Below are 16059 nucleotides of genomic sequence, written 5' to 3'. Positions count from 1 at the left end.
AATAAATAGTTCGCAAAAATAACCAGTTTTACTTCCATTTTTTATACCTTTATACTCAATGCCTAAACCTAATAAAAAGTTTTAAAAAAAGTAAAAAACGTAAAAAAAAAAAAACTACAAAAAATTATGTTAACATAAAAAAAAACGTAATAAAAAAAAGTAACAAAAGTATTGAAAAAGTATGGAAAAATGTATGCCAAAAGTATGGAAAAAGTTTGCCAAGAATTTTTCTTTTATAGTTTTGATTAAAAATGCAAAAATGACCGTAATTACGATCATTTTTGTGTTTAAATACTGCTTAATTAAATACTATGTTTAATTAAACATAGCATTTAAATACAAAAATGACCGTAATTACGGTCATTTTTGCATTTTTAATCAAAACTTTAAAAGAAAAATTCTTGGCAAACTTTTTCCATTATTTTACTACTACAACTTTTTCCATACAATACTACAAAAACTTACTTCTATACTTAATAAATAGTGTACACAATTAAAATATTTAAATATTTCAATTGTGTACACTATTTATTAAGTATTGAAGTAAGTATTTGAAACAAAAAATAATAATAATAATAAAAAAAACTACAAATAATTGAATAACGGAACAATAATTGTTCAGTTGTTTAAAAATTAACACAATATTGTGTAACGTGCCAACGTGCGTTAATTTTTCTTGTTTTCGCATTATATAATGAGAAATTTCTAGTTTAAACTAGAAAAATTAACGCATGTTGGGCCGAGGTTGGGCCGACGTGTTTTATTTGGCTAGAATATTTACGTCAGCATAACGTAGGAAACACTATGTTTTAAATGTGCATTGTGGTTTTCTGCGTTTTCTTTACTCAATTATTGAGCATCTTAAGCGCAGAAAACCACAACGCACATTTAAAACGTTGTTTTTCCTACGTTATACCGACGTAATTTTTCTAGCTAATATAAAACACGTTGGTCCGACGTCGGGCCAACGTGTTCATGCTATCTGGGAAATGCTGTTGGAAATTCAGGATTCAACGTCAAGAGGGATTACTTGTTTACAAGCACAAACTCCATTGGCACATTTTCGTTCAGAATTCATTTGAAGCACATTTTCGGGTTTTGCGAAACTTACGATAAAGTTGTTTATGGATTCAGACACACCATCAGATCCACAAAGAAAGTTTACGATGACGTAATTTACAGAGCTGAGAGTGTGACTGCGGGAACGATTGACCTTAAAATATTCATAATTTACCTGCCGAAAGTTGAATTGGATATTTTGAGGAAAAACGATTTTTTAAATTTTATGAACAAAAAGTGTCGGTTGATGTTGCATTCAATTCAAACAGGTGTGAAAGATATACCATTCCATCTGGAGTACAGAATACAACTTGAGACTTGGAAGAATTGCAGACAAAAGCTTCCGAGAATCATCATTTTGGGACTTCAAACAAACAGAAATTCGAGTCAAACTGTCAATCCATCCATATTCGACTATTGCGATGTGAGCAATTTCAACGCGACCGTCAATGGAGTAAAATATCTAAACTACAATTTCAACTTGAATTTTGGTGAAGTAAAAATTACAATGGCGCATTCAGACGCGTTCTCCTTTGACGAAAAATATTACGGAACAAACTAACTTGTTTGCCAATCTGGATTGTCTTTGTTGGATTACGCAAAATTATATACATTATTCCTCATCGGCATCAGCAAGCAAAAAGAGAGGGTGATTAATGAAACAGCTGACTTGGTGGTGGATCTTCCATTCCGATCAGCGACTCCTGCAAATGTTGTCCTGTTCGCAGTGTCATTTCTGACAGACTTTTAAAATTCACATCAAATTGAATCAATATGGTTGCTCTTAATTAAGTCTTTCAGACCTGCGTGAATAAATCTTGATGAAAATGAATTAAATAATTTTTTTTGTTTACATAATAACACCATGAGATTCACAAAAAATCATCTGAAAGAATTGCTAAGAGAAAATGGTGTCACCAAAACTTCCAATAATTTGATGACGTTGAAGATGATTGCGGTTGAGAACAATCTGATCAGTAAAGATTTGCTTTTGGAGGGAGCAAAAGAAGACAGACCTATGGGCCGACCGAAAAAAGATGGAAAGCGTGAAAAGGTGAAGACGGAAAAGTTGAAAATACCGATCAACCCCAAGTACGAGAGACTTGGTTCAATTCGCAAGAAACCTGTGACTGTAAAAACAACCAACATCGAAACTGGAGAGGTGGTCGAATACGGATCCCTTTACAAAGTAATGAAAAAGACATGGATGGAGATATACTTGAAATTCTGATAAACTTGAAAACTACAAAAACAACATAGTCGAAAAAACGCTAACGTGAATAAACAGCAAAGTCGAAAAAAAACCAAAGTCAAAGTTTTTTAACAAGAAAAAAGTTCAAAAATTAAAAGACACTAAAAAATTGAAATAAGTTAAATAAAATCTTGTGGCATTAAAAATGGAAAACAAAACGGTAAAAGAATTGCGAGAAATCGCCAAAGTCCAAAAAGTGAAAAATTATTCAAAGATGCGAAAAGACAACCTTTTCCTGCACCGTGTCAAATTGTTCAAAGGCCGGTTTCTGCACCGCGTCAAATTGTTCAAAGACCTGTCATCGCACCGAGACCGTCCACAATTCCGCCGAGACCTGTCATCGCGAGACCTGTCATCGCTCCGAGTCAATCCCTCATGTGGAAACCAGCTCTTGTTCCAAAACTGGTTCACTTGCAAAATCCTGTCTTCGCGTCGATATCTGTCCAATTCAATCGCGTCACCTCATTGACTCGATTGTTCCAGATCCGTCACCTGTGCTGGCTCCTGCACTGTTTTCAAGGTTGACGTCAGCTGTAAGAAATGTTGTTGTAAACAGCTTTAACAGCTTGCTTGCATCAATTGATCCATACGTTCCAGATGTTGTGAAGAAAAGAGTAAAAAACACAAAAAGAGAATTAAAAAAAAAGAATATTGTCTTTAAAATCACTCGTGTTCAACAGACCACAAATAATTTTCAACTGACAAAGCACGCGCTGAGACATGTCACCAAGCAATTTTCTTACGACGTCAAAGAAAATCATCAAGACGTGTCCGCATTTTTAGACTTGGCGAAAGACGGTTCGATAAAAATCCTTCAAGAAATAAAAAATGAAAAAGTTCGAATTGTTTTAACGTGCGAGATGACAAATGTGAGCATTGCCACTGGAGAGGAAATAAACATAATTTCCCATTTTTCATCCAAGTCCAGAATTGTGTTGGAGGCGGTAGATTTGGGAGAATTTTAGGAAATCCTGGAAGACGTGACCAAGTTAAACAATTCGGGATCGAGTTGGAAAGTTTCTGCCATTTTGATGATGGACATTAACATGGTTGATTACAAAACCTTCAGCGCTAGGTCTTACATTCCTCTTGACGATTTTCTGGCGAGCAAAAAGGCAATTATCAACATGGTCAACGAAGACAACGAATGTTTCAAGTGGTGTGTCACCAGAGCGCTGAACACGAAAAATAAAAACTGCGAGAGAATTAACAAAGAGCTCATTGAAAAATCAAAAGAGTTGAATTGGGAAGGAATTGAATTTCCAGTTTCACTCCCTAAAATCGAAAAGTTGGAAAAAAACAATCCAGACATCAGCGTCAACGTTTTTGGATTTGAAAACAAGTCCATTTATCCTTTGAGAATTTCCAAACGTTTGGACAGAAAGCAGCAAATTGACTTGCTGCTCATTTTAGACGAAAAAAAGAATCGTTATTGTCTGATCAAAACTCTAAGTCGATTGATCTCCTCGCAAGCATCTGGACATCACGGCAAAAAATATTATTGCAGAAATTGCTTGCAGGAAATGAACAGCGAGGAAGCTCTTTCCAAACATTCGACTTATTCCCGAGACCACAGCTCTTACAAATTCCACGATAAAGAACACAAAAGATCCAAAGGGGTGAAAAAAAATGTGGTTCAAAAATACATCACTCATGAAGATTACAAAAACTGCTTGAAAACCAAAAAAGCAAAGGTAAGTAAAATAAGCTTGATCAGATCCAATTTGCACAAAGTATTTACAGCAGAAATAAACAAAGTCGCACTTAGCGCCGACGACGATAAAAGAGTCATTTTGGAAGATGGATTTCACACGTTTGCTTACGGTCATTACAAATTAAAAAATTCGCCCGAGCCAACATCCGAGCTAATACCCGAGCCGATCACAGAATCCAGAAGATTGGTCAAGGAGTGCAGAAGGTTAATCGCAGAGTCCAAAGAAATTTCAAATGAGTCTAAAAGGTTGATCGCAGAGTCCAGAGAGGTTGATCGCAGAGTCCAAAGGATTTAAAAATTTAACAAAATAAAAAAAAGATCAATGTGGAAGGAATTGTTTTCCCTGACGAGCCTCTGACAAATTTTCAATTGATTGATTCGGTGAAAAAGCTTAAAATAAAAAACTTTAGAGACGTTTTTGTCAGAGACTAATTGCCAAAAAAGCCAAGGAAAAAAGAATGTGGAATTGTCAACACGGGAGATTCGAGCACGGATGGGTTTCATTGGGCGTGTTGGCACAAAGACGGGGGGATGAGAAGTTCAGCTTTGACTTTTACGCTCAGCCCCCTCTCGTCGAGCTGGTGAAATATTTTTAAAGTCCCGTCTTTTAAAACAGCGAATGAGTTCAGTTTGGAGACACGTCTTTTTGTGGTAACTTGTTTCTTTTCGCCTTGAAAAAGTTTGGTGAGGGAAAGTGTGCTTTCAAGACGTCGTCAACACCCTTTGGTGACCCCAAAGAGTTTTAAAAATTCTCAGCATATTAAAAAAATGATTGATAAATTCAACAGAAGTGAATTTAGCGTTTCTTTTGACACTCTTTCAACAGACCTCATCAGCAACGTTTTTATTAAAACGGACGGATCAAGCACCATCACGTCGGACATTGATTTCAATTCGAACAAAATCACCAACCTGGCAGAACCAACCAACTCGCATGACGCCGCCACGAAAAATTATGTGGACACGCATTCGTCAGGCAGAACTGCAGTGGGAACGGCGGACTTGGATTTAAATTTCCACAAAGCGATCAATCTGAACGAACCGACGAATCTTCACAACGCCACCACAAAAAATGACGTGGAGTAAGCTCTAGCATGCGCATAAAAACAGACGGATCGAGCACGATCACGGGACACTTGGATTTAAATTCCAACAAATTACTCAACGTCTCTGAGCCTGTCAATTTACACGACGCAGCCACAAAAAATAATGTGGACGTAAGCTCGAGCATGCGCATAAAAACAGACGGATCGAGCACTATCAATGGAGATATCAATTTAAATTCTCATAAATTGATCAACGTCTCTGATCCAACCACTCTACACAACGCCGCCACAAAAGGTTATATGGACCCTCGAGTGGCGTACTCAAGCATCAATTACTCAAACATTAACATGACGTCACACAAACTCACAAATCTCGCCGAGCCCACTTCATCCTCTGACTCTGGCACGAATAATTACGCGGACACTCATTCAGGAATTGGAACGGTAACTGCGGACCTCGATTTAAATTCGCACAAACTCATTAATGTGGTTGATCCAACAAACTTGCAAGATGGAGCGACGAAAAGCTATTTTGATTTCACATCACAAAAATCCAACTTTTTAGGACTCGTTCCAAATTCAATCTTTTCAAGTTTGGGGATAAGACAACAAACTGTGGCTTCAGGATTGCTTGATGCGGTTACTGTTTTCACTTACTCGGACGGTCATGGAGTTCTGAAAAGGTTATGGTTAGCTTTAAATGGCACCGTCGCAAGAGGACTAAGCATTCTTGGAAATGTTTTTATTCGAATATATGCAGATGGGGAGATTGGCGTTGGGAATTATTCAACAACCACAGAAAGTATTGGCACGGACAGCACTAGCCTTGGTTGCGACTTGCTCTTCTCCCCTCCCGGAGGTCCGTTTTACGCCAACTCTTTGCATGTATGCAACGTATACAACACCATTACCTTAGGAGGATATTTCACCCTCGACATGCCGTTCAGAACAAGCTTGGGAATACAATTGTACAACAAAAATGCTACTGTAATCACCTACTGGATTCAGCCCTTCATTTCCACATTCACCACAATACCACCCTCCTTGTCGTTTTATAAACTTTACTCAAGGAAGTTCAGGTACCTCAACACCACTTGCAGAAACGAATAGGTGCTTCTCAATTCAGCAAGAAAAGGAAATGGCGTTTTTCTAAAATACATCAGGATGCACATCATCGGCGCCTCTGGAAACTGGTGGTAGTCCAGAGTGAGAATGTATGATGAAAATTTACCTCCCGGAAACGGAACTGTGCTCAGTCCTTGGACACCTTACAGCACAAACAGTTACACCTTCTTCTCTTGATATGACGGCGACAGCAAGTGCATCTTCTCCTCTTCTGGATTTGAAGATTTTCATTTGTCCTCGTGAAACCGATCAAACGTAAGCTCGTTCAACAACAAGTCGACTGGACTGCAGTATCAATCCACCGCCTCCATCGAATCCACCACCACCATCTCCTTTTACAGATATTTTGCAGAAGCAGACTCTATGCCCAGCGTTTCCACCGGCAGAAGGCTCGTCGTCACGCTCAACTCTGGCGATGCACAAACAAGTCAATCCGGAAGCTTTTACCTTCTCCTCGGGCAGGTGTACTTGAACGCATAAGGCTCAGCGCTTTTAGCGCACGCGTAAACATTAAAAAACTTTATTTTGATTTAAATAAATTCTTGTCACATTAAAAAAAGAGTTGTTACCCCGTAATCCGAGAAACTTTTTCCGTTGAAAAGTTTAATCCAGAAACAAACAGAAATAAAATTCACGTCTTCCGCATTAAAGAAATTAAAAATGAACCCACTTAGAAATTTAATGAAATTTTAAAAATATCCGAGAAAAAAAAAAAAATGCTGAATATCAACTCAGATCAAAGACTAAACAAAACAAAAATCGTCAAAGGAAATCCAATGTGAAATTTTTTCATCACAATCACGTAATAAAAAAAAAGTTTGCACGATAAAAAAAAAAAACAAAGTCGAAAAAAAAGTCATGCTCAACATATGCTCGAAAAAAAAAATGAGCCAGAGCTCTCATTTACCACTACTCACACACCATAAGTTAATATAATACCTATATAATATATCTTAAGATAATATTCATATATAGCATAACATAAGTAACAACATTACGCAAAATTTTATTAAAATATACTATAATGTATTTTTAGAATAATCTTTAATAATAAAGGCTGGAAAACAGCTAGACCTAAAGCAGTAACACTTTGACACTAAACACTATCGTGAAAACTTCTGTTAAAAGTACATCACTTGGCTGAAAATTTGACAAACCTTGCTCTACACGTTTAACAAGAAACTGCACTTTGAAAACGCGGAAACAACATAATATAAACATATGTACCAACTATAAACACAGTAAATGTGCTAAAATATGTATATAAGGTTACATATATACCTTATATACATATTTAAACACATTTTTAAAACAATGATATAAGACATATTAATACATACACAAATAATAAAAACACTTTACATTATTGTACTACTTTACATTTTTGTAAAAACACATTGATAAAACAACTATAAAGCACTTATAACCACATACATTCATATCAAAAAGCATATATACAAACAATAAACATGTGCAAACAAAAATTTTAAAAATGATTCGAGAAAATTTAAAAAGATTCAAAATATATATTTACAAACAATATTATTTACCTTCTTTTTTTTTTTTCATAAGAACTGTAATCCTCATAACAAAATTTATTCTTTTCAAAATATAAACGATTTAAAAAATTAAAATCCTCTCTACTTTAAATCCTTTCTACTTTTTCTAATAAAAGTTTAAATCCTTTCTTCTTTATCTAATAAAAATCTATGTATAACTATTTTATATACTTACTTCAACTATAAGATGATCTTAACGATGATTATCTATTATATAATTCCTACAGAAATACTTAACGTCGTTTCGTCATTAGTTACTAGGCTTTGATTTAGTTACTAGGCTTTGAAAAAGAGCGTTTTCTATATTCACGCGGTCACTGGAGAAATATCTTTTAAGCGAGCTGAAACCTTTTTCCTTTTGGAATTTAACTATTAATTTAGATATATTACATAAAGAATCATATTAAGATAAATAATCATTGTTAAGATCATATTATAATTGAAGTAAGTAAAAAAAATAGTTATATATTCACTTTTGTTAGATAAAGTAGAAAGGATTTAAATTTTTATTAGAAAAAGAAGAAAGGATTTAAAGTAGAAAGGATTTTAATTTTTTAAATCGTTTATATTTTGTTTGTTTTATTTTTTCTTTCAGCAGTTTTATTATTATTATTTTTTTTTTTAGAAGGAAAATAGGGATATGGATGTTATTTAAAGTTATACTTATGCTAATTCCATAAAATGGTTATTACTACTTTGAAATTTCTGTGATTCTATTTACTATTTTTGTTCTTTTTTAGAAAATTTAGAAAAAATAAATTAAACTTTTGTGCCTACACTGACATGGCATGTTACATGTTATTGTATGTAAAGGTTAAATTTTGTTATGAGGATTACAGTTCTTATAAAACTAAAGAAGGTAAAGAGTACTGTTTGTAAATATATATTTTGTTTACTTTGAATCTTTTTAAATTTTCTCGCATCATTTTTAAAATTTTTGTTTGCACACGTTTTTTGTTTGCATAAATACTTTTTTGATATGTATGTGTATGTGGTAATAAGTGCCTTATAGTTGTTTTATCAATGTGTTTTTTTAATAACGTAAAGTGTGTTTTTATTGTTTGTGTATGTGTTAATATGTGTTTATAATTGTTTTAAAATTGTGTTGAAATATGTATATAATGTATATATTTAACCTGATATACTTATGTAAACACATTTATTGTGTTTATAGTTGGCACATATGTTTGTATTATGTTGTTTCTGTGTTTTTAAAGTGCTGTGACTTGGTAAACGTATTGAGCAAGGTTTGTCAACTTTGCCAGCCAAGTGATGTACTTTTAACAGTGTAATATCCGTGTTCGGCGGAATACACAGATGACTTGTATTATTAACTGCATTACTTAAAATAAATATGGCGGTTAACACTTTTCAAACTTTATGTTATATCCAGTTATTTTATCCTCAGAATATTACATGGTACCAGAAGTAAACCTGTGTTTAAAATAAAATGGAACAACTTAGACCATTAGAGGCATTGAATTTAAATGGCAATGTTTCAGAAAACTGGCGAAAATGGAAGCAGAGAGGGAATCTTTATAAAATACCTTCAGGAGTCAATGTTAAAAATGAAGATATTCAATGTGCCATCTTACATCATATGATTGGCGAAGACGCCTTAAGAGTATATGATACATTCATCTTCACAAGCGAAGAAAACGATAAATTAGCACCTTTAGTTGTTTCAACCCAAAAAAAAGCATAACTTATGAACGTTATTTATTCAATACATGTATGCAAGACAACAGACTATTTACTGACTTCTTCATTGATTTACAAAATAAAGCTAAAATATGCGAGTTTGGAACCCTCGAAGAAAGCCCTATACCAGACAGATTAGTCTGTGGTATTGACTCTAAAGCTGCCAGAGAACGACTACTTCGAGACATTGCCCAGCTAGCCAGTCCGTAAGGTATCCGGGTGGGTCCCAGCCGGGCCGCAGGACGGGACCCATACGGGTAATCCAGACGGATCCCGCCGGTTTTTGTCCGCGGGATCCAGACGGGACCCGTCCGGGATTCCCGCCAGAATACGTAAACGGGACCCAGCCGGGACCCAGATGGTATTTAGCTGGGATAATCCAGATGGATCCCACAATTATCCCAGGTATTATAGGTATAATAAGGCAGAAACCATATCTTTCTTCCTTTTCATTTGTTTCTTTATTTCATTAGGTCTTTCTGCTTTCTTATTTTCAGGCTTCTTCACCTTTTTTGTCTTCAAATTTATTGATTTCATTTTTTGCTTGATCACCTTATTAAATGCAGCTTTTTCTTTACGCACTTTGACTGCTTGTTGGTTTTTATTTTACATTGTTTTCATGCTCTTCTAGTCGTTTCTTAAAAGGTGAAGAAGTAAGATTTTCAGCAGACTCTGTCTTTCTCTTTCGTTGTCTTAATACAGGAATTTTGGGACGTGGAGAAATCTTTTCCAAAATTTTTAAGGGAGACTTAAGGCCGAGACACTCATCAACAATTGGCAAAACTGCATCATCAACAGCCTTCAATTTTGCAGCAGTAAATGTTGTGCTCATGACATTTGGCAACGGTATAGGTGCAACAAGAGGCAAATTAGACAATTCACTAGATTGCTGACAGATTTCCAATAGCTCAGCTTCATTAGTGAGCAAAGCTGCGTCAAAGGCTTCATCGTTAAAAATAAGGTCATTTATTGGGTATAAACCAGAGCATCTAAACCCATTAATTGCTTTATCAATGTTTGCAGTAAAGTTGTAGACAGTTGCAAAAATACCTGCCATGTCAAAAAATGAAATTCTACGCCCCTGATGTGATAACATCCAGCTGCTTGCTGCTGTATTGTAGCCAACTTTCAATGGTTTAAAAAATGTACAATCTAAAGGTTGCATCTTGTGTGTACGATGAGGTGGAAGAGTTATGAGATGGATCCCATTGTCACGACAAAAGTTAATGGCGTCAAGTGTTTTGTGACTGTGATGACCATCAAGTACAATTAATTGCTCATTAGTTTTAGATGCATGAGTCACAGCAACAAAATGTGTTAACAATTCAATGAATAAAGATGAATCAGTCCATCCACTGGAGCTAACTCTAATAATTGAGCCTGAAGGTGCACCAACAGCCAGCCTATCAGTCATTCGCTTACGGGGAAATATAAGTAATGGTGGGACATAAGCGCCACTTGCACTCATTGCACACACAACTGTCACAGTAGCACCTCTTTCTCCACTAGTCATTTTTGAAACTTGTCGTTTGCCTTTCGTTGCGATTATTTTTCCTGGCTTATGGACATTTTTGATTCCAGTTTCATCCATATTCCAAAGCTGTTTGGCTGAAAACTTATGTTCTTCAAATAATGACTTGTATACTGAAAAAAACTGATTTACTTTTGGTTTATTGAAGCCAATGGCTCTGCTTATACTGGTGGCTTGTGGAGTTCGAATAGAAAGTTGTGGATTCCAAGACATGAATCCTCGCAGCCAATCCGCTCCTGCCATTTTTGACTCTTTATTAAAAAGGATTATCAATTCCCATTTGTTTAGCAAAATCATATGCTAGGCAACGCACATCTGTTGTTGTCAAGCCAAATAATGCTCTTTCCATAATCTGAACTTGTGTAACAATCTTTAATTCAAATTCTTTACTAAAAACAGGAGATTTTCCACCCAGAGATAAACCACCAACCACTTTTACTTTTCCATCTCGATGACGCTGTAATGTTTTTTTGTTAATACTAAATTCTGATGTAACATTCTTTAGACTGCAGCCCATCTTGATTGCATCTAATGCTGACTTTATTCTATTATTTGTTGCACCTCTCTGTGTTTTTCGCACATAATTTCTCACCATTTTTTTTATATTTAAATACGTATCTAAAGAAATATTAAAACCTTAAAATTTTAATTATATGAGCATACAAACACATACACAGTATTATACAATTATTTAATACATTATTACTTTATACATTACATAAAATCCATAAATTAACTCTCTTTGAGTTAAATAAGAATTTACTAAAGTTATATGTACATACAAAATTAAGAATTTATTAAAGTTATATGTACATACAAAATTACTCAAGATTATTAATAATAACACGATGTTGCATTTATTAATAATATGATGTTGCAAGCTAAACACAGCTCTTTTTAGTAAAAATTGTATTACACGCATGTAATAATAAATGAAGCTGTATTACATTCAATTGCTGATAAGTAATTGAATGTAATACAACTTCATTCAGCTGAATGCAAATGCATATTTGTAAAAGTTATACAAATATGCATTGAATTGCAGCAATTGCTTGTGATAAAGCTTCATTTTACTTAGCATACACATTATAACATTTACTTAATATATAAAGTTATTTTAAAAAGCTATTTATAAATATGTATAATAGTTATCAACATATAAACCAACATATAAACATTGTCAATAACTAAATTAGTAAACGCTTTAATGTTCTAAACACATTTTAAAAATGGTAGAAATTCCGTAAAACCACGACGCAAGAAGCCCTTTGAGGGCATCTTACCCCACGTAACCGAGGACATCTTGCCTCATCTGTAGTGAGTGCAAGTTTAATACAAATAAAATTAATTTTATTGCTCAGTTATAAACTTTCTTTACTATATATTATTGTGGAATAAATTCTCTGTAAAATAACACATTCCTTACCTTAATCGCATCAGTATTGCCAATCCAATAAACATTCGAAATTAGAACTTACTAACAAAATACTCCAAAAAGTTATAAACCGATTTAAACCTCAACTAACAGCAATATTAAAAACATTTTTTACTCCACGATACTGTTTTAACTTTATCAATAGTATAATAGAGGAATAAAACATTGCTATTCTATGATACTCTCACAAAAGCAAAAAGACTTCTTGCCGCACGGGTCATCTTGCCCCACCCTATCCTATACAATTGAATAAAAGTAAAAGATGACTACTTTAAAATATTATATTTAAAAAACCCTACTTTTGAATAAATTTCATCTTTTTTATATCACATGTACAATTAAAATAATAAAAACTTAAAAAAAAAATGACAAAAATTGACATTTTTTTAAAACTTCAAGTTTTACACCAAACTCTTACACTTGTCTCAGATCAATTTTTTTTATATATTTCGTCTTTTTACATATAAAAGCCAAGTTTTGATAGCGCACAAAAGAAATTTTTTTTTGGGACACCCTATTGTGCATGTTTTCGCCATTTTTATTTTTAATCCTAAATTGTTTTTCCAGCGGTTTCCAACGTCGTTTTAAAGTTAATAAGACGTTGGTTTAACGTTATAACGTTCCAACGTCTTTTTATTGTTAGCTTTTCTAACGTCGGTTTACAACGTCTTTCCGTTGTTGTTCCAATGTTAGACAGACCAACTTTAGAATAACTCCATGATGCCGATATCGGACGACGTTGGAGTTAGGTGACGTCGCATCGCAACAAAAATACAACTAAATTACAACAACGGTGTGGCATTTTTTCTTATTGGGTTCAAGTACACTGAAACTATGAAAAGCTGAATCAGCACTTTAAAAAGTAGATCTGGTGCTCTTACTCATAACCTTAATAACATTAGGATAAAGATTTTTCTTCATGAACTAAACAAAATTATTTTTTAATTTAAAACTGAGGCCCTTCTGTACAGAAGGGTCTCAGTTTCAAAATAAAAAATAATTCTGACAGAAATAATTATCATGACAGCTGTCATGACAATTGTTATATATAGTTTTTATAGCTTAATTCTTATTGAAAATGTCAGTTTGAAGTTTAAAGTGAAAATATGCTTTAAAACTTTTGACAAAATTATAATATACAATCATTATTTTAAAGCAAACTACAATTCTGTGTTCCGAGATGATGTCACGAAAATCAAAATACATTTGTCTGCCATGTTGGTTCACAAACAACTTTAGCTCAACTTTATTCAGATGCGGTTCTCTAAGTTAGCTATATCAAAACTTATCAGTTAGCCATTTTCCTAGCTACTATTTCCTTTTCGTATAAGTTTCAACTGAAAAATTGTTAACAATAAAACAAAAGTGTTGTATAAAGTTCTTTTAGAAAAGGTTTTATTTGAATAACTCGTAAACTCTTTATATTGTGAGGGCGGTGGATTTTCTTTTTATTTATTATTATTAGGCGGCGGATTTTCTTTATTTGTTTATTATTATTAGTCTTCTTACGTTTGATTTATATGTTTATGTTTTCTTCTTTTGCAGTAAAGGGGAAGGGGAAGGTTCGGGTTTAGTGTTATGTTTGGATTAGGTATATGGAGGTTGGGAACGAGGTTAGTGGTCTGGGGAGTATTTGGTTAGGAAAGGGCTAGGTTTGGGAATAGTTTGGTTAGGAATGGGCAAGGTCTAATCAAAAAGGCTTAACTTGTATTTGCCGTCCTCAGTATGTTCTATAATATAAAACTCAAACAAATGTTCTATTAATGTGTAATGGTAAGCACTCTTATATTTGTGTGACGTAAATGTAATGGCGCGGATATGCTAAGGTGTGCGGCAAAGCATCAAACTTTTCAATAACAATATTTAACTCATATAGTAATAACAACAATAATATTAATAATCGAAATGCAAACAAAAGTACTTACAACTGGTTCTTCTTCTCTTACTTATTTTTCTTAATAAATATTCTCAAATATTCTCGTCAATATATATTCTCTTAAAATTAACTCATGCAAATATCAATAAATCAATACAGATAATAACGCTTATTTAGAGTTACTCAAATATCTTTTCTTACCAATTCTTCTCGTAAGTTTCTCTTTAAAATCTTGATGAATACTTCTCATAAAATTCTCTTTAAATCTTTAAAAATCCTTTTCTCATAAATTCCTCTTTTAAATCTCTTAAAACTCTTTTTATAACAAAATCCTTTTTCTTCTTTAAAATCCTCTTTAAATCTCTTAAAACTCTTTTTATAACAAAATCCTTTTTCTTCTTTAAAATCCTCTTTAAATCTCTTAAAACTCTTTCTCTTAAAAATCTTCTTTTAAATCTTTTTAAAACTCTTTCTCTTAAAATTCTCTTTTAAATCTCTTCTTCAAAAACTGTCTTCCCAAAACTGTCTTCCCAAAACTGTCTTCCCAAAACTCTTTTTATAACAAAATCCTTTTTCTTCTTTAAAATCCTCTTTAAATCTCTTAAAACTCTTTTTATAACAAAATCCTTTTTCTTCTTTAAAATCCTCTTTAAATCTCTTAAAACTCTTTCTCTTAAAAATCTTCTTTTAAATCTTTTTAAAACTCTTTCTCTTAAAATTCTCTTTTAAATCTCTTCTTCAAAAACTGTCTTCCCAAAACTTTCTTCCCAAAACTGTCTTCCCAAAACTGTCTTCCCAAAACTCTAAGATTCTTTCTTTTTTTGAGCTTTTATAGTTCTCCATTATTATTTGTTTCGTTGCTATATCTACTCATCATTAATTTACTTGACATGTAAATAGGTCTCTGTGTGTACGTCTTTTCTTAATCGTTGTTATTTTAATTTTGCTTCATTAGTATTTTTTTCTCGTGTTATCTTTTATTTATATGACATGATGAATAAGTTTCGGTATATCTTTTCTTAATCGTTGTTTTTTATTTTTGCTTCATTAGTTTTCTCGGGTTATCTTTTATTTATTTGACATGATGAGTAAGTCTCTGTGTGTATGCCTTTTCGCTGTTTTTAACTTTTCTCCCTCCTCACATAGCTCCATTCTTCGAATAAAATCGTCCCTTGATTTTTGATTCAAGGCTAGTTCAAATGTAAGTGGTATAGGTATACTGTTTATCGTGGCTGGATTTTCGAGATTTGAGGTTGGCATTGTCTGTCTTCCATTCAAGTAGGTTTCGAGATTTGAGTAAACTTGATTCGCGTTTTCAATAAATGTTTTAAACCGTGTAAATATATTTTTAAATATTTCGATAATATAATGTCGTGCAAATGCTTTCAATTTCATATACTTCAATTATATATACTTCCAATAAAATTTTTTTATACAGTTTTTTCTTTTTTATACAGTACAATTAAAATAAATTACCTCTTACAGATAATCTTGAAAACTTAATGTGAAAAAAAAGGAAAATAAAATAAACAAATTGTCTCAAAAATAAAATGGCGTAGGCACTGCGTAGCTAGGGCTAAAACCTGAAAATGTGCCTTGAAAAAAATTATGTTCAAAAAGGTGAAATGCAAAACTAAATTCACTAAGTTTAAACCTTAATATTGCATTTCACATAAAAATACGTTTGATCTTCATAGTCATTGATATCGATATCGTTGTTGTCGACGTTGTCGTCGTTGTCGTATCATCATAAATCATCAT

At 33.3% G+C, this 16059-nt stretch overlaps 1 protein-coding gene across 1 annotated transcript; it reads right to left on the bottom strand.

The window, feature by feature from the left end:
* Window positions 1-10057: 10057 nt before the first annotated feature.
* On the bottom strand, window positions 10058-11230 carry LOC145193487 (uncharacterized). Its single transcript, XM_080070950.2, has one exon. It carries the CDS (start codon window positions 11228-11230, stop codon window positions 10058-10060), a length of 1173 nt encoding a protein of 390 aa, XP_079927076.2.
* Window positions 11231-16059: the final 4829 nt, after the last annotated feature.

This window comes from Hydra viridissima, unplaced genomic scaffold (assembly GCF_058129835.1).
Source record: "Hydra viridissima isolate aposymbiotic clone 2 unplaced genomic scaffold, HvirCarnegie_v1 scaffold_4, whole genome shotgun sequence".
Lineage (NCBI taxonomy): Eukaryota > Metazoa > Cnidaria > Hydrozoa > Anthoathecata > Hydridae > Hydra > Hydra viridissima.
The sequence above is the reverse complement of the archived record's forward strand: the minus strand, read 5'-3'. Positions and strand labels throughout refer to the sequence as shown.